The sequence below is a fragment of the Oncorhynchus nerka genome, linkage group LG8 (genome assembly GCF_034236695.1).
Source record: "Oncorhynchus nerka isolate Pitt River linkage group LG8, Oner_Uvic_2.0, whole genome shotgun sequence".
NCBI lineage: Eukaryota > Metazoa > Chordata > Actinopteri > Salmoniformes > Salmonidae > Oncorhynchus > Oncorhynchus nerka.
The window spans coordinates 51,124,439-51,144,424 of NC_088403.1; the positions used below are offsets into that span (position 1 = coordinate 51,124,439).

Consider the following 19,986-nt stretch of genomic DNA (forward strand, 5'->3'; position numbering starts at 1 on the left):
AGTGACCCAACACGCACCGTGTGGACCGAGGTATTGGAAGACAGATTGGTGGCGCTGTGGAGAGAATGCAGCTTCCTTTTTAATATTAAAAGTTTTCACATCCAATTCCCTTTGTAGAATATAAGTCCATATTGTATTGGTCTGCCAAACCATTTGTGGGTCCATATTCTGTGCCTCAGTCTCTTTTTTTAATGTTTCTGCACATAATAATGTGCACACTTATAAACCAGCTCGCTGTTTGCATGTCGGCATTTTTTTCCTACGACAACCAACGCAGGGCAGGATCAACTAGGGAATAAACGTGTAATGTGAGCACCCACGTCCTGGGGCTGAGGATGGATGGAATGAAAGATTTGGGAAAAGGAAACCGGAAAATGTGAGCACGTCCAAGATGTTTAGATTTTAGAAGTCGTGAAGTGTATGCCTAGCATAACCGCTCCAAAACTTCAATTTTGTTGCTTTTTAGCCATTTTCCTGTAGACTTTATTGTGTGTTTTGGATCATTGTTTTGCTGCATAATCCAGCTGCGCTTCAGCTTCAGCTCACAGACTGACATTCTCCCGTAGAATTCTCTGACACCGAGCAGAATTCATGGTTCCTTCTATTAAGGCAAGTCATCCAGGTCCTGAGGCAGCAAAGCATCCCAAACCATCACACTACCATGAGGTTCTTACTGTGAAATGTAGTGTTTGGTTTTCACCAGGCATAATGAGACACTTGTCATCCAAAAAGTTCACTCAAGTTTGCCAAAAAGCACCTGGAAGCACCTGGATGATCATCAAGACTCTTGGAAGAATGTTCTATGGACAGATGATTCAAAAGTATAACTTTTTGGTCGACAAGTCGTCCAGGACCTATATCAGAGATTACTACAGGAGAATGTCAGGCCATTCGTCTGTGAGCTAAAGTTGAAGTGCAGCTGGGTCATGCAGCAAGACAATGATCCAAAACACACAATCAAGTCTACGTGAAAAGGGCTGAAAATAAACAATTTGGAATGGACTAGTCCAGACCTAATCCCAATTGAGATGTTGTGGCAGGACTTGAAACGATCAGTTCATGCTTGAAAACCCACAAATGTCGCTGAGTTACAGCAGTTCTGCATGGAAGAGTGGGCCAAAATTCCTCCACAGCAACTTGAGAGACTGATCAACAACTACAGGAAGTGTTAAGTTGCAGTCATTGCAGCTAAAGGTGGCACAACCAGTTATTGAGTATAAGGGGGCAATTCATTTTTCACACAGGGGCATTGGGTGTTGTATAACTTTGTTCATTAAATAAATGAAATATGTATGTAATTGTGGTGTTATTTGTTCACTCAGGTTCCCTTTATCTAATATTAGGTTTTGGTTGAAGATCTGATAACATTCACTATCAAAAATACTTTTTCACAGCACTGTATATTTTCTCGAGGCTGCAATTATTAAGAGGCACATATTTCGTAATAAAGTTTTTGTTTCTAATCTGACTTGACTTTTGCACAAATGCTGGCGGTTGGCACTATTTCTGTAGAAATATCTCCAGAAATATCTCTTGATAATCACAAGCAAGGCTGGTTACACTCACAGTCAAGCTAAATATTCAAAGACATTCCAAGACAAGTGCACGCTACACTACACACTCTTGAGTGACTTCAAATAGACTTCAGAGGAGAGAGTATGTCTTTGATGCTGTTGTGAGAGGGGGTAAGGGGAGTGCTAATGCTGAGTGTGTGCGCCCGTGTGTTTGTGTGTTTGTGTCTAGGGGCGCTACGTGACACACATGGAGCTGGTGAAGCCGCTGTCTGGGGGCCTAGGCTTCAGCGTGGTTGGTCTGAGGAGTGAGAACCGCGGGGAGCTGGGCATCTTCGTCCAGGAGATCCAGCCCGGGAGCGTGGCCCACTGGTATGGGAAAGTTAATAAGGGTCATCCCCAGCGGATAGATCTGGTTGAAATGATGTCATTATAACCAGAAACCCCATTTTCGCCCATTTTTTCCCCCAGTTTTGGCCACTAGGTCAATAGTTGATTATCTAGTGTGTTAGTATCTCCCCAAAACCATAGTTGGTGACTACTGACCCATGTCTTTTTCGACCTGCGTCTTTTTTATACAGTGAGATTATTCACAGTTCTAAGACTTTCTTGCCCATCAGAAAATCAGCTGTTGACAATCAACTATTCAAGAATGGACTTTGTTACACTGAGGCCACATCCTCATGAACTATGTTTGACTAGAGTACATTACATGTTTCCCTCACAAAATACCTGTTTTATCTCAATGCAGTTTACCAATATAAATAATAAACAAATCAATGAGCATCATCCTGTTCCCACAGCGATGGGAATCTGAAGGAGACAGACCAGATCTTGGCCATAGACGGTCAGCCCCTGGACCAGACAGTGACCCACCAGCAGGCCATAGGCATCCTGCAGAGAGCGTCTGAGCGTGTGCAGCTTACTGTGGCCAGAGGACCCATCCCTCAGCTGGCCAGCCCCGTGGTGTCCCGCACGCCCTCCGCTGCCAGCACCCTGTCTGCCTACTCCAGTGCGGTGAGGAGAATGCACACACAGAGGCCTGTGGAAGCATACACACACATAAACACACAAACATGAACACACTCACATTCTGTACATATGCACAAACATGAACACATTCACATTCTGTACACACACACACACTATGGTGTCCCACATTCCCAGGGAAGCTAGTGTCATGCATGACCACTCTAGTGTGATGAGGAACAAACAGAAACAAATCCACCCCTCATAAACAGACAGTTGTATAATGTTAGCTCACTGGGGAACACACACACACACCACAATATTCAAATTCTGTCTTTGAGCACTTACTTAGACATGCTTTGTCGACTACTACATTTTTTTTTTAAACCTCCCATTTTTGGCTGGATGTGTCAATGTGTAGTTCATACATGCATAATCTATGAGGAAAATTACTGTCTTACCTCAAATGAAATCGCTCTTTTGAAAGGGACTGTGTTTCTGGAAGCTCTGCTAAGCCATTTCCCCTTAATTGTCCCCTGTGTGGGCCATCCCCTTAACAATTTGAGTTCAACCAATGAGCTTCAGCCTCTCACCACTTGAGTGACAGCTAGCAAGAGGCACGCGATGCACACACAGCAGACCGAGAGAGAGAGGGCAATGACGTGGTGCACATATCTGCACATATGTGACGTAGTACGCAATGTTCGGGGACCACTTTTGGGTTGTGAGCACGACGTCGTGAGCCAGAACTACTGGCTAAAAAGTATACAATTAGTGCAGGAGAATCTCTTTAACTTATTCATTTGAGTTCCTAGTAGAGCAAAGGGACTAAAGAGCGTATCTTTATTGAACCCTGTTCTGGGTAGTTTTCTTTACATCCGTGCAGGTGGTTTCTGGAATGATGTTGCTTCATTTCCTATTCATTAGTCCTTGTTGTTCTCCTTGCGGCCAACCTCTCTTTTGCCCTGAGGGTTACACCCTATATATAGTATGCATCCTGGAATTAATGTTTTGAGGTCCATATCGGATCCTCACTCTCTGTGTCCCTCCTTAGGCCCACTGGAATCATGTGGAGACCATCGAGCTGGTCAACGACGGGACAGGCCTGGGCTTTGGCATTGTGGGAGGAAAGAACACCGGTGTCATTGTCAAAACCATCCTGCCTGGAGGCATCGCTGATCAGGTGACTTAAATGTGATGGGTGCACCACACATTGGTATTTAAGGGTGTGAAAGCAGAAAGCTTGGTTTTTGGAAGACATACCTAGTAGTAATAACCAATGACTTTCCTACTGTACTTTGTCCTTAGGATGGGCGTCTGCACAGTGGGGACCACATCCTCACGATTGGGGACACTGACCTTTATGGCATGGGCAGTGAGCAGGTGGCTCAGGTACTAAGACTGGTTTCAGTCTTGAATCGAATTGACTACTGATAATGAGACAAAAACGTCTAAATTGTATCCCCTTTGTCCCAATTTGTCTATAGTTCTTTCCAGTATAGCCCTCAGGGACAAGTACACTGTTTAATGTGTAGTGCTGATATCAATTGTATTGTGATTGTTCCAGGTCCTGAGGCAGTGTGGTAACAGAGTGAAGCTGGTCATCACCAGAGGCCCTCCAGAGGAGACCTCCATCGTCCCAATGGCGTTGCCCACTGTCACAGAGCAACAGGTATGACACGCACATGTTCTTTGTACAGCAGAGGTGTGGGTGGGTCGCTGGTTGGGTGGGTGGGTAGGGGGGTGATTGGGGTGGTTTTATTAGGTTAGTTGAATAAAAATAGTATATTTACATATGACACTGTCCACCATAGAGGACCCATGGTTCTGTCTTTTTTTTCCTCCATCTCTCTTCGTCTCAGGGATCCAGTGAGTATAATTTGTGACACGTGACATCATCTGTGACTTGGCCTCAGAAGTCATCATTTTCCAAAAGGCTTAGAACTGGAATTCGCTGTCCATTATCAAGCAGTATTAGCCTTTACCCTTATCAACATATGAATGAGTTCCATGACTCACTCTCCCAAACTAGACAGTATATTCAGTCTCCATAACCTTGTTGCTTGATTCATAAAATAAATAACAACTCATCTGGCTGACAGTGTGAATACATAGGTGAGGAATGCTTGTTGGTAAATTGGTAACAATTGGCCCCTGCGACTCGCCCCCTCTACTGTGCTCTCTGTAGGCCGTTTTGTAGAATGTAGAAGCTGACTCACTCTTCCTCTGTTTCTTCACAGGGCTATGAGGAAGAGGAGGCTGAATCGTTCGACGTTGGGCTGACCAAGAACGCCCAGGGTCTGGGAATCACTATCGCCGGCTATGTGGGGGACAAAAATTCCGGTAGGATTTGGCAGTGCTGTTTAATGGACTTTTGTTTTATTTACTGCAGATTCAGTTAAAGGATGTCTCTTGTACTGTATAAAGGATTCTGCTTGTTTTATGAATATTATCCACACATTGTCATTGTGTCTATTTTCAGAGCCCTCTGGTATTTTCGTGAAAAGTATAACTAAAGACAGTGCAGTAGAGCAAGATGGCCGCATCCATGTTGGGGACCAGATCATAGCCGTAAGTGTCTATTTTATATATGTTTACGGACCTTTCTGACTTTATTGAACAGACAGAGAGATTTCGGACTTTGTTGAACAGATAGAGAGAGTTCTGACTTTATTGAACAGATAGAGTTCTGACTTTATTGAACAGATAGAGAGAGAGAAGTTGACTGTGGGGAAAGATAGAGGTTGTGGGGCGTTGGACTAGTAACCGGAAGGTTGCAAGTTCAAACTCCCGAGCCGACAAGGTACAAATCTGTCGTTCTGCCCCTGAACAGGCAGTTAACCCACTGTTCCTAGGCCGTCATTGAAAATAAGAATTTGTTCTTAACTGACTTGCCTAGTAAAATAAAAAAATTAAAATAAAAGGCAGGATTCAAACCTATGCCAACACCGTTTCTGTGTGCTGAAGGCAGCAGCCCTAAATGCTAGACCGCCCCAGGCCACAATCCTCAACTTTTTGAATAATATGAAATGTACATTTAAATTCCATTCCAAAGTATAAAATAAAGTGTGCAGAGGTATCTCTCATTTTGGATCATTTGGAGCTGGGGTACGCGCAATGCCGTCGGGGGTACGCCAAATAAAAACGTGATTCACATAAAATCACATTTTCAAACAGTTCATTTATATTTTCCAACGGAGTTATACATTTGGGTGAGGTTTTTTTCGCGGCTAAGTAGCCTCGTTTCACTGCCAAAAATGTCATTAAACCATCTAGTCTTCAGCGAAATAACAACACAATGTCAAATACAGGTAACCTAGTCAAATAATTAACATCCAATCACACTAACCGTTACTCTCTTGTGGGAATTCCACTAACGGTCCGTATGTAGCCAAAGGTAGCTGCTGCTCATGTTGGTATCTGTACTGATGGCGCAAAATCTGTGGCAGGGAGACATAGTGGAGTGGTAACGTGCGTGCAAGCAGTTGCTCCCAATGCCACTTGGGTGCACTGCAGCATCCACTGAGAGGCTCTTGCTGCCAAGGGAATGCCCGGGAAGACATTTTGGACACTACAGTGAAAATGGTTAACTTTGTTCAAGCAAGGCCCCTGAACTCTCGTGTATTTTCTGCACTATGAAATGATATGGGCAGCGACCATGTAACGCTTTTGCAACATACAGAAGTGCGCTGGTTATCAAGGGACAAAGTATTGACACGTTTTTTTGAATTGAGAGACGAGCTTCAAGTTTTCTGACCATAATTTTCACTTGTCTTACCGCCTGCATGATGACGAGTTTCTCACACGACTGTCCTTTCTGGGTGATGTTTTTTCTTGCCTGAATGATCTGAATCTAGGATTACAGGCACTCTGCAACTATATTCAATGTGCGGGACAAAATGAGGCAATTATTAAGAATTTGGAGCTCCTCTCTGTCTGCATTAACAAGGACAACACACAGGTCTTTCCATTATTGTATGATTTTTTTGTGTGCAAATGAACTCAAGCTTACGGACAATGCCAAATGTGATATAGCGAAGCACCTGACTGAGTTGGGTACTTTCCCGAAACGGATGACACAAACAACTGGATTCGTTATCCCTTTCATGCCCTGCCTCCAGTCCACTTACCGATATCTGAACAAGAGAGCCTCATCGAAATTGCAACAAGCGGTTGTGTGAAAATTTAATTGAATCAGAAGCCACTGTCAGATTTCTGGATTGGGCTGTGCTCAGAGTATCCTACCTTGGCAAATCGCGCTGATAAAACACTGATGCCCTTTGCAACCACGTACCTATGTGAGAGTGGATTATTGGCCCTCACTAGCATGAAACTAAATGTGCATCCTTTCAAGCACACCATTCTCATTTACCTGCAGTGATTTATTCACAATTTTCGAGGAACAAATAAGGTTTTATATGTAAGATGGTTAAATAAAGAGCCAAATTATTGATGATCATTTTATTATTATTTGTGCCCTGGTCCTATAAGAGCTCTTTGTCACTTCTCACAAACTGGGTTGTGACAAAAACTTGTTTAATAAGTGTATCGTATAGTGTGTGTGTGACAGACTTACAATGATGGCAAAAAACAACATTTGAGAGTGCGCTGACCCTGGTGCTAGAGGGGGTATGCAGCTGGAGGTTGAATGTTTGAAGGGGTACGGGACTATAAAAAGTTTGGAAACCACTGATTTAGATCATGTGGGGAGGAGTAAGGCCCCACATTTGAATAATTTAGCTTCAGTGGAGAGCTATTATTCTAAGTGTTGTTTCTTGAATGGGCATTGAGACGCTGTTCCAATCATCACGCTAAATTGACCAATTACAATGAATACAATACCCTTTCTGTGTTACACCCTGATTTGAAGCATGAGCAAATCTTCAATCATGATTTGTTTTCTATTTGTGATGTATGTTTGTCTGTTGGTTGCGATCATTAATGTGTGTCTGCCTGTGTGTCTGCCTGTGTGTATGGGTGTGTGTCTGCCTGTGTGTATGGGTGTGTGTCTGCCTGTGTGGCAGCCTGTGTGTATGGGTGTGTACGTGTCTGTGTGCTTGCCTGCCTGTTTGTGTGCTGTCCTATTGACTTGGATAGATGGCTCATGTGGCACAAAGTCTGTTTTAGCATGGACAAAGCTCTCAATGACAATGACCATGCTGGCACAGAAGCCATAATGGCACAGGAGCCATAATGGCAAAGATGCAAAGAAGAGCCCTCTATCCAACTCTATGATGTATCAATAATCTTTACATGAATGATCGCCGCCTGCAGGTGGACGGGATGAATATCCAGGGCTACACCAACCAGCAGGCCGTGGAGGTGCTGAGACACACGGGCCAGACGGTTCACCTGAAGCTGGTCAGAAGTGGCTTCCGTCCAGAGGACATCCCACCCGCTGTGGTGCCCAGTGTGATCGTACTTCCACCAACCCCAGGGGGCCGAGACCCCACACTGGAGAGAACAGATGTTGTGGACACCACCGCTCAAGGTACCAGTGGACAAAGGGCGTGGGCCGTGTTCATTAGGCACGGAATGGAAGAAAATGGACTGAAACAGGGAGAGACTACCTTAGGGCTGTCCCCGACCCCAAAAAATCTTGGTCGACCAAGAGTTGTTTGTTCTTTCGACCAATTGATTGGTCACAATGTGTAAATGTGTATTTTTCCATATAGAGACACACCTTATGTGTTTTAATTAAATCAAAAATCAGCTATATGCTTGTCTGATGCTTTAAGCACGCTGTTTGATGAAATAATGAAGAAACACAAATTACTTTAGGTGGAGTCCTACCAAAATTGGATTGTGCTGGGCCCGGCTCAGACTCGTTACGCTGTGTGCGCTGTGTTATTTATATATATTTTATACAGCTCTCCTCCCTGCTGCAGCAACCACCACAGAACATCAATAGTGTTTATCACACAGTCTATGATGCTGAAGCTGCATCATAATTACAGCCATTTCTGAGGCTTTTCTAACAAACAAAAAAGTGTAAAGACTTTATTCCAGCATAGCACAAGTTAAAAACAGCAGCATTTGGGAAATTACTTTATTCCGACATGTTGTGGTTGCGTGAGGCTTGGAGCTCACGGAATCAGTAGGCTATTAACCAAACACTCAAACAGGGAACAGAAGCAGGATCTGTCTTATTTCTTATCGTTCTCAACATCAATATGCTGGTTAACTTTGCTATTATGCACATAGCAACATGGTCTAGGAAAGGGCGCCAATTCAACAGCGCACTGATGTTTTTGAACTGCGGACAGCGACCGCTGTCCAATGCCGGAGAAAGCGCATTTGTTATGAACTAATATTATTTGTATTAATGTTGCGCCATTGTTCTTACATAATATAACCAAATACAATTTCAGTAGCACATGTCTTAGAGTGATGGACTGTGCCATCCCCACGGCCTCCGCAATGGGTTAGTCAACTCAGACAGGCGTGAATCAGACAGGTGTCTGGTGCACCATGAAAACATTTTTTTGCAACTGACTGCTCGATTAAAGAAATCTCGGTCGACCAAACAATCGACCAGTCGACTAAACGTCAGCTCTAGACTACCTGTATTTGTCCAATAACAAAAAAACATTCACAAAGTGCTTTAAATGTTTTCCGTAGCGTGCCCTAATGATCCTGACCATGGCAACTGCATCTTTGATTAACAGTCACAAATACCTCCTATAACAGTAGTCTATAGTCAAGCAAAACACATTTTTATTCCATATACATTTACGTTTAGCAGGCGCTCTTATCCAGAGTGACTTACAGGAGCTATTAGGGTTAAGTGCCTTGCTCAAGGCCACAGGAGATCGTACTCTGACATTATCCTTCATTCATACATGGTTGAAATGGACCTATCCCCTAGACAAAATTCCCCCATATATACCTGATTTCTATGTCGTCCTGGTGCCGTATGCATCAAATGTCTCAGAGTGCTGATTTAGGATCAGTTTTGCCTTTTAGATGACAATGATTAAGGTTACATGGACAGGGAAGACCAGATCCTTGACCAATACACATATATTCTGAGAAGCTTCATACATACAACCCCTGATCACATCCCTGGTGACGCTGCAGGGCTGTGGCCACTTGACGACAGTACACATACCACAACAATGTCCTACTTGAATGGCTTCCATCTGTGTTAGGATGGGAAAGGGACTTCTACTTAAACCCTCTCATCACAACCACAGTTCCAGATTTAGAAGGCAGCGCCCTCCACCCTGCTTTGGAAACCCTGAACTCATTTAGCCTGTAATTGGGCCAGCGTCATAAGAACCGTAGGCGTAGGAAAATGATTTACAACACATACACACACGTGCATGCACACGCACACACACACACACACACACAGGCTTACGCAGACTCACGCATACTGCCAATAATAACACAACCCGTAATGACATAGCCAGCATGTTCAAAGCTGGAACCAAGAGGAACTAAAGCAGACTTCTACACATGTTTCTGCAGTGTGTGTCTGTGAGTGTGTGTGTGTGTGTGTGTGTGTGTGTGTGTGTGTGTGTGTGTGTGTGTGTGTGTGTGTGTGTATGTGTTGATTAACCGTACAAGACACAATGCACAACCCATAACATCATAGCCATCATGTTTCGGGCTGGGAGCAAGATGACTTAACCAAGAGCTCTACAAGTGTGTTGTGTGTGTGTATGTGTGTATTAACTTGTTTGTATTGTGTACTCCGGTGCAGGTGAGAAACAGTACCAGGCATTGAGTGGGGAATCGGATGACTCCACTGTGAAGGATCAGTTAACTAAGAACACCAGAGAAGGTAAGTCAATCTACCCCCCTGTTATCTGGGATCCTTTACTAAGTACAGTGGTAGAGATAATGGATCGCAATCTGTTTTAAAATATGCTACTGTCGCGATGATTGGTTTTTAGGCTACTGTGTATTTCAAGAGATTTTCAGTAGCCTTTTATTCGGATATCTGTAGATGCTCAACAAACTATCAATGAATGTCTATAGATGTTTTTCCTATTGTAATTCAACTTTCTTCTGCTGATAGTTTGTTGAGCATCTACAGATGAACTATAGACTGTGCATGTAGAGCATGAGGGTATGTTGTTTTTATTGCATAAAAGGGCAGATGAACGATGCCTTTGAAGTGATTCTTAAAGTACTCTTTCAAGTAGTGTGTTTGGAGTTGTCTAACTGTAGCCTTCCGCTTGCTGTCAGTCATTTAGTCGGAATAAGAAATCAGATGGGACGTAGCAGTGGCTGAATGTACTGTAATCAAATTGTATTAGTCACATGTGCCGAAAACAACAGGTGTAAACCTGACAGTGAAATGCTTACTTACAAGCCCCTAACCAACAATGCAGTTTAAAAAATACGGATAAGAATAAGAAATAAAAGTAACAAGTAATTAGAGAGCAGCGGTAAAATAACAATAGCGATACTATATACAGAGTCAATGTGCTGGTTCGTTGAGGTAATATGTACATGTAGGTAGAGTTATTAAAATGACTATGCATAGATGACAACAGATAGTAGCAGTGGTGTAAAAGAGGAGGGGGGGCAATGTAAATAGTCCGGGTTGCCATTTGATTAGATGTTCAGGAGTCGTATGGCTTGGGGATAGAAGCTGTTTAGAAGCCTCTTGGACCTAGACTTGGCACTCCGGTACCGCTTGCCGTGCAGTAGCAGAGAGAACAATCTATGACTCGGGTGGCTGGAGTCATTAACCATTTTTAGGGCCTTCCTCTGACACCGCCTGGTATAGAGGTCCTGGATGTCAGGAAGCTTGGCCCCAGTGATGTACTGGGCCGTTCGCACTACCCTCTGTAGTGCCTTGTGGTCGGAGGCCGAGCAGTTGCCATACCAGGCAATGATGCAACCAGTCAGGATGCTCTCGATGGTGCGGCTGTTGAACCTTTTGAGGATCTGAGGACCCATGCCAAATCTTTTCAGTCTCCTGAGGGGGAATAGGTTTTGTCGTGCCCTCTTCACGACTGTCATGACGTGTGACTGTCTGTTGGTTTCATAGTTACGTTTTAATTAGCTTCGTATTATTTTTCTGTGTTTTAAGGAGCTAAGATAACAGTATGAGTCATTTCGTTGTAATCATGTGGGACACGGCAGTTGGCTGAATGTAAGTTAAGCTTCATATTCTATTTAAGTCCATATTATATTGCTGTTTTTAAGAAGCAAAGTTAACAGAGGATGAAGAGTTGGAGCTGATGAAGAAGTGGCAGGAGACGCTCGGCCCCAGCAACAAAGTAGTGGTTAGTAAACAGAAAAAACATTCACCCAAGCCCAGTTTGTCTCTACATAATGATACATACTGTAGTTCTATTTTTTCCTGTTTTATAGACATTATTTTGGCATTTTATGGATGGACATGCACTGTTTGCAGAATAAAAACACTGTTGTATTTGTCATCAATGGAAAATGTCAAAACATTGGTCAGAAAAAAAACTCACCGACCATAATGCCACACTATGTAAATGTAATGCTGACTGTGAAAGGAAAATTGAAAAAAATGTATGAAAGCGGGATTTTCTGAAAAAAATAAGTTTTATTTTCATGCCAACTGAGTTGTATCCACCTGTTGTGCCAGATTGCCCAGGTGGAGAAGTTCAGTGAGAGCAGTGGTCTGGGCATCAGTCTGGAGGCCAACAACGGGCACCACTACATCCGCTCTGTCCTGCCCGAGGGGCCAGTGGGCCGCTGTGGGAAACTCATCAGTGGGGACGAACTGCTCGAGGTAAGGGACACCGCCAATAGCGTATTGAATCGGCAAAATGAATACACCCCTGGTGAACAACAGTTAGCCTGGAACTTACTTACTGCTGTAACGATGTGCGCTGGGAGTCGGGAAGAAAGTTCAGGGAGTGCATAATTTAATAAACAAATGAATTAAACAAGAAACACAAACAATGCACAGTCAGGAAACTGAAACAGAAACAATGATGCCTGGGGAAGGAACCAACGGGAGTGACATACAGCTGAAGTTTACTTACACCTTAGCCAAATCCATTTAAACTCAGTTTTTCACAATTCCTGACAATTAATCCTAGTAAAAATTCCCTGTCTTAGGTCAGTTAGGATCACCACTTCATTTTAAGAATGTGACATGTCAGAATAATAGTAGAGAGAATGATTTATTTCAGCTTTTATTTCTTTCATCGTATTCCCAGTGGGTCAGAAGTTTACATACACTCAATTAGTATTTGGTAGCATTGCCTTTAAATTGTTTAACTTGGGTCAAACGTTTCGGGTAGCCTTCCACAAGCTTCCCGCAATAAGTTGGGTGAATTTTGGCTTATTCATCCAGACAGAGCTGGTGTAACTGAGTCAGGTTTGTAGGCCTCCTTGCTCGCACACGCTTTTTCAGTTCTGCCCACAAATTCTCTATAGGATTGTCGTGACGTTGTATTAGTTAATGTGACGACTGTTCATCGAATGATTAAAAGTTTCTAATTGCGTGATTAACTGAATCAAGCAATTATTAACTCATTAACCTGGGGCACCATGGGAAAACTAGTTTTTATTGAGTTTCTATTTCCCAAATTAACTCAAAGAATATCAGAATATCGATTTTACAACAGCCACTAATTAACCAGTTACCTCTTACAATCTCGTTCTGAATGTCGTATAGCCCGTGAATCTGCACGGACCCGGGTCTCACCAATGAGTTCGTACCACACCAATCTTAGTTGAATATTTATTTACTAAAAAGTTTAATGATGATTAAAGATACACATAGACAAAACGCATTATAGGCTATTGATTAGAACTTAGTATAACGGGCTAACACACTATGGCGCGTGTTACCCAAAATGGGGATTTCAAAGAGAGAGAAAAAGAGAAAGTACACGAGAGGAATATACATTTGGGTGAATTTGTCAGCTATGCTTATTCTAACCCTAGCCTTGCCCCAAACTGCCGCTCTTATGGGTCAGAATATAATGATGTAATTATGTGGGGTAGACCTCCGAGGATTCTCTGCGTGGACCGTTCAAGGGACCATTCAGCTGCTCGATGGCGCACTTCTCCTGCGCACCTCTCTGATCGTCCTTCCGATGTCAGTGTCCTTTTGGCTTAGGAGTCTGTTCCCTCACCCTCGCTCTGGAAGGGGTCTTCTGAGGACAGACAGCTCTGTAGCTCAGAGCTCACAGCGTTGGAATGAAACAGTGTAGATACCACGATTCGATGGGAGATGGAGGCTAGGTGGTTCGACTTGAATTCACCCGCTTAGACACAGCTACTCATCCGTAGCTTGGGTAGAAAAGGATTTCTTTGTCTTCAAACTTGTGTTGCGTTCTGGGTTCGTTGACTTTTTAGACCTTGGCTGCAGCTTGGGTCACGTAGTCTTGTCTGTGAATTCTATACTCACAGGTTTTATACCCTTGGGTCAGAAGTGGGCGTAACTGCCTTTAGGGCAATTCTCTGGGCGTACCAAGTTAACGAGGCAAGGTCTAGATTTTACTCAAATCCAATTTTAGACAACTAACTTAACATTTCATCTTTAGCAAAACATTCCCTTTGATCTGGACATTTTCCACACAACATACAATATATAAACATCAAACATATACTAGGAAAACTCTTCACATTACAATGTTTTCGTAATAACGTAATAATCTATTAACCTTTAATAACAAAACAAAAATGACATACATTTTCATATTCCATCTATCGTCATGACCACCATTGTTGCTGACGGAAACCATTCCAAAGTCCCTTTATTTCATGTTTAATGTTCTGAGGCTGGTTCTTCATAGTAACAGGACAAAGGAATTTATCTTTGGCCTGAGATTTACCAGGGGCTTGAGGGGTCATAAAACCCCTATATCTTCAGACCCCTAGATCTCCCCTCTGTTGGGGTTGAGAGATCATCTGTAGGGTTATGATCTCCTGTAACCTGACCTGGTCAGGACAGTCATGACAGGATTCAGGTCAGGGCTTTGTGAAGACAACTCCAATACCTTGACTTGACTTTGTTGTCAAGGTATGAATCCCAGCCTGACTCAATATGAGTGTTGACCATTGGATGTGTGCATCCACCCCTCTCCATCCAGGTCAATGGAATATCCCTGATTGGTGAGACCCACAAGGAAGTGGTGAGGATTCTGAAGGAGCTTCCTGTCTGTGTCTACATGGCCTGCTTTAGGCCCGTCCCTCTCCTTCAGAGTGACAGGGATTCTGGCCAAACAGGGTTGGATGAATTTTCCACTGAACCTAAAATTAAGGTAATTTCCCTACACTTGATACACAAAACATGTACAATGTCCATTTATAGTATATGCTATTGACATCACCATTGGTACATATTTTTTAAACGGTCAATTTTTGAGTTACTATTGTAGTCATTGCATTGCATAATATTGCTCCACATAATGCAATCGAACATGCATGGTTGGGGACAACTCTGTTTTCAACCATATAATTCAGTCATTTCAGCAAATGAATTGTTCAGGAAGTGATTAAAAACTGAATGAAAGCCAGAAAGCCCTTCATAAAATGGTGGCTGATGGACATACAGTAGCTCACAGTAAACAGTGTTTCCCACACCCCTTGATACTGAATGGCTAATATAATTGGGACTGAACATCATTAAGTCCTACTTGACTCATCCACCCTCATTATTTTAGCACAGTCTGTCCAATGCTCTGCCGGGGCTCCAGACTGCTAACAATAAAGGATTAAGATTTAGGATTAGGAAGGACTCTGACCGTTCATTAACACCAATCCATCTAAAGTAATACCTCAGATAATTTGACAATGCGATACAAGAGATAGTAGCCAGGGAGCTACACAAAGCTAACCTTCAAAGGAAACCTGCTTTCAGATGATTTTTGAGGGATATCTCCTCAGCTCTTCAGCTGCATCAGTTCAGGTAAAAAACACAACATACAGCACTTCTGCTGCCTAGCATCCAAAGATTCCCTTTGATGTGCTGCCAAAAAAAACGTACAAAAATAAAACTAGCGGAGAACTAGGGGCCTATGGGCTCGGAGTGAGTCAGGAATGCGTGCGCAGGGATGATATTGAGGATATATCTCTGTAGATACAGGGAGACCTCAGCAGTTTCCTGGTTCCCGGAGGTTCCGAGGGGGCGGCAACAAGGGAAAATGTGACGGAGGAGACTCTGGGAGCTCCTTTGGCCATGTGGGAGACGGAAATACAGGACATCGAGCTGGAGAAGGGAGAGACTGGACTGGGATTCAGCATCTTGGACTACCAGGTGGGAATTCTGGGAATGATTGTCATGGGAATTATACTTGCTAGCAGGATTGGGGAGTAAAACGAACTGTAATCCATTACGTTAACAGCAACAATATTGTAATCAGATGACAGATACTTTTGAAAAAAATAGATGATTACTTTTAAATTAAAAAAGGATGTTTGCGTAGAAATTCTTTGACACCTTTCTGTTTTCTCAATAAAATCCAAATCAGCATTTGCACAAAGTTTGTTTGTTCAGCCTGAGCAAGTCTGACCACAAGTCAGAGACCACTATGATGACACACCAAATGCGTTTTATGGTTTGAGGGAAAATAACAGGAATAGGTTTTTGTAGGCTTCAGTCCAAGGTATGTCTTTCGATGCTGCGACTGCTGTTGGTATCCAAAGATGATCAAACTTGAATAAACACTTGGAGGTAAAGACGACAGCAGTGATGTAGCCTACGGGCGAAACGGATATTATTGATATCTACATAGCGCCTTGATGTGAATCACACTGCTGCTCTCATTAAGCTATTTTTGCCTTATGGATTGTGGTTGTTGTGGATGGCTGTTCACAAATGTAGGTGAAATTAGTGTTTTAACCCAAAAATGGTTGAATTGAAGAAGTTAAGCTGCCTATCAAGCATTGTTTTTGCGACCAGTGTACAGCCAGTGAAAAACGACTCTTGCAACAGCTGCATAGTGTCGATCCCATCCTTTGGAATAAACGTTTTTTCCCCAACTCCTCCATGGTATTGTGCTCCATACTGTGGGGCTTTTATTTCTCAATCTAATTTGCACTGATTTAAAAACCTATGTCCATAGGCCTAACGGACACATCCTCAAACTTGTGCCCCTTTTGGTATACTTAAACTGCTGCAAATGATAGAGAATTCAAAGTGTTTCCAACAAACTATTTTAACAATAGGCCTATAGCAAATGGAACCTATGGCACACATGTTTCACTCTTCAGTAGTGCCCAAAGCATACCAGTCTATGAGCGCAGTATTTCTCGAAAACAATGAGCCCAATCAGTCCTCTATGACAACAAAATCATAAACATCCGAGTAGGCTAATAACAATTTGGCTCATCTATAATCCCATATTTCCAAGTCCTATTTTTGAAGATCAAGGGGTAATAAATGATGAATTGTAATTGCCGGAAATCTGACCGACTTTGGTTTTTAATGTAAAGATATAGCCTAATCGTGTTGTTATCTGTAGTAAAAAAGGATGAGTTAGAAGAAGCCCACATAACCATCCCAGAAAGTAAAATGTAACGTCTGTTTATGGCACGCTATGTAAACTCTAACATTGATTTATCCTGCAATAGATGTCATTCATTTGGAAATATACATTTGTGTCTTCTTCTAATGGCTCTTAAGGGGAAAGTAATCTAAAAGTAACTGAAAGTAATACCAAAGTTACGTTACTGATTACAATTTTGGACAGGTACCTAGTAATTGTAATGGATTACATTTAGAAAGTAATCTACCCAATCCCGCTTGCTAGTCAGGTGTGATTTTCCCAAATGATAGAATTTACTTATTTACTTATCATTCACTTCAATTAGTTGTTGTAGGTCGTTTCTGTCTTCTTACTTTGGGAGGAAGTGGTCATGTGAGCTTTAGGACCTTTGCCCTCTGGGAAATGAAGTTCAACAAATAGCATAATTGACTCATTACACTGTAATGCGCTGTATTTTTTAAACTAAATTGCTTACTCTTAGTTTCGATCACCTGATATACAGAACATTCAGAATAAACAAATCCTCCAACTGAAAGTACATAATAGATTTTAGTCCTTATTGTATAAGATTTTCTGTCGACTGCGTCCATTGACTTCACTGACACAGATCTTGTAATAGGACCCAATGGATCCGGCCAAGACAGTGATCGTGATTCGCTCTCTGGTGCCAGAAGGAGTTGCCGAACGGGATGGCAGGCTTTTGCCAGGCGATCGGCTCATGTTCGTCAACAGCACCAATCTGGACAACGCCAGTCTGGAGGAAGCCGTCCAGGCACTGAAGGGGGCCAACATCGGCATGGTTCACATTGGGGTGGCCAAGCCACTGCCTGTAAGGGAACCCTATTGTGATTTTTGTCCTAAAGAGAGGCTGGTGTGTGTGTATTTGTGTGTGTGTGTGCAGAGAGGGGGTGGGGGTGCAATGTGTTCTGTGTGCCCGTGGGTGTGTGTGTTATATGTATGTGAGCGTTTGTGTGTGTGTTTTCTCTGGTGTGTGGCCACCCAATAATGAGGGCTCATCTTACAGATGGCTTGTATTATTCATGCTGATAAGGCAGTAGCGTTAGGCTGCATGCTGACTCAACTCCAATCTCCCTGACAACAGCACAAGGCAGCACAAACATCCCTGCCCTTTGTGTCATATTTTTTGGACTCCTATATAAATGCCTTGAGGAAGCTGTTAACAAAAGGGGTTGTTCACAAACACATTCACCACCTGAGGGATTTCTAGTCTTGTTTTCTGTGAAAATTGGCCGCATCCTTTCAGCTTTAAAGTTACATTTCTCTCTCTTGGGCTTGTCATTATGATGAGAACATACTGTAAGTTCTGGTTCTGGGATGTCAAGGTTATTGTCTTTGGGAATCCTCTGTGGCGTTATCAAGCTTTCCTGGAATGTATGGGGGGGGTTGTTGTATTGCTTCTCCAAATTGAGTTTGATCCTCCAATACCTTCTCCAATTTCTCCCTCTTTTCTTTATCTATCTCTCTCTCGCGCTCTCTCTCTCCGGGCATCGTATTAGACAAAATCAAGATCGAAAGGTCCTTTAACGCAAAGCTGTGGCAACACCTTTGGAAATCGAATAACCATGTATAACTTTTTACCGAAATATTACCTTGTGATGTAGTCTGAGATTCAGCCCATGATTCCTAACTACAGACAAAACCATGGAGACCAAATCAAACCGTTAAAACACATGCTTTTCGCTACTAACAACCTCATTTATATTTTTAACAACCCAACTACAATCATATTTGACTAGAAATTTGAAACCTGTAGACAATGATTGGAATTTCCTCAGTATTATTTTCTGGGGATTTTTCCCATTTCCTGCCCTGTCTCCACAGCCATACAATGAAGAGGACAGTCCGTCGTCATCCTCTGGAATGAGTTTTTTTTTATTTTCAACACTGCTGGTTAAAGAAAGCGATGAGGAGGAGCCAGCGGAGGATCACCTTTTCCGGGCAGAGCCTGCATTGGTTAGTCGCCATTGTGGACAAGTACAAAATATGTATGCACAAAAAAGTACAAAGACGAAAAAGTACCAAAAAAATGTGCGCTCAGTCGCTCTGGATAAGAGTCTGAAATGTAAATGTAAATTAACCAATGAAATTGAGGGACAAGAAAAAAACGACCAATCAAAATTAAAGACACAAAATAACCATTGTAACTTTAAAATGCATCCTTTAAAATATTGTATCAAGTGCATTTAATTTAATGCAAAACTCAATAGTATCTAATCAAAATTTAGCCACAAAAAAAAGAAGACAAACAATTTATGGAGTATCACTTGACTAAACTCTGAGACACAATGGGAAAGAACAACAATGTCCAATATCGGAGTTAGAATATCCTTTTGAAATAGCTCTCATGGCACTAACAAAGCTATCCTTGAATGGATATCTCATCCATGGCATAGAGAGATATATTCACCATCTAATTCACTACATTCACATTCTTTGGTGCAGATTGACTCCAATGAGGGAGACCTGACCGATGAGAGGGCATTGGAGCATCGCTTCTCTGGCAATGAGGATGACACCTTACAGGCATCCATGATCGCCCTGCACGGCAGCACCTGCAGCGCCGATATGGACTACCAGACTACCTTGCAGTCCTCCACACCCAAAGTAGGCCAACAAACGTGCACTGTGGTTAGCTGAGTCAATTTTAAAGCCATTACAGTCAGCAATTTTAAGAAAGCTTGTTACAATGCAAAAACAGTATCTGTTCCCTGTCATTTGTTTGTATTTCACTGAAGCAAGCTGCTGCCCTTTTCACTAAGAAAACTCCTTGCGTAATCAAAATAAGTTGCTTATTTTATCATACGAGGTTGACAGAAGTGCTGTGCTATAATTGTTTGACTACTTCAAACTGTCAGCTATATTGAAGTGATAAAATGTTTATGTAGTTTTTAGCCGCTTCTTTGTATGCATTTAGCTTGTTTTTGTCTCACATTTTGCATAAGCTTGTAGATCATTGTCACTCCCCAGAGTCCTACCTCCAGAGTCCTTATGTATGAATGGTTGATCGTTTTTTTTATTAGTATTTATCTATAGATACTGTACTT

General features: G+C 42.4%; 1 protein-coding gene across 5 annotated transcripts in view; it reads left to right on the plus strand.

Annotated features, from left to right (window-relative positions):
- Window positions 1-19,986, plus strand: part of LOC115133547 (multiple PDZ domain protein-like) — a 70,366-nt gene that overhangs the window by 11,129 nt on the left and 39,251 nt on the right. For 3 of the 5 annotated variants that reach the window (XM_029666861.2, XM_029666863.2, XM_029666865.2), the window contains exons 5-20: window positions 1,744-1,883; window positions 2,315-2,528; window positions 3,535-3,663; window positions 3,789-3,872; window positions 4,048-4,152; window positions 4,721-4,823; window positions 4,963-5,051; window positions 7,755-7,971; window positions 10,189-10,269; window positions 11,646-11,725; window positions 12,061-12,207; window positions 14,525-14,695; window positions 15,514-15,690; window positions 17,541-17,750; window positions 18,764-18,895; window positions 19,385-19,546. In XM_029666861.2, coding sequence (XP_029522721.2) covers window positions 1,744-1,883; window positions 2,315-2,528; window positions 3,535-3,663; window positions 3,789-3,872; window positions 4,048-4,152; window positions 4,721-4,823; window positions 4,963-5,051; window positions 7,755-7,971; window positions 10,189-10,269; window positions 11,646-11,725; window positions 12,061-12,207; window positions 14,525-14,695; window positions 15,514-15,690; window positions 17,541-17,750; window positions 18,764-18,895; window positions 19,385-19,546 — 2,241 coding nt within the window. The remainder of the gene's footprint in view (window positions 1-1,743; window positions 1,884-2,314; window positions 2,529-3,534; window positions 3,664-3,788; window positions 3,873-4,047; window positions 4,153-4,720; window positions 4,824-4,962; window positions 5,052-7,754; window positions 7,972-10,188; window positions 10,270-11,645; window positions 11,726-12,060; window positions 12,208-14,524; window positions 14,696-15,513; window positions 15,691-17,540; window positions 17,751-18,763; window positions 18,896-19,384; window positions 19,547-19,986) is intronic. The other 2 variants (XM_029666862.2, XM_029666864.2) reach the window with 2 other exon arrangements.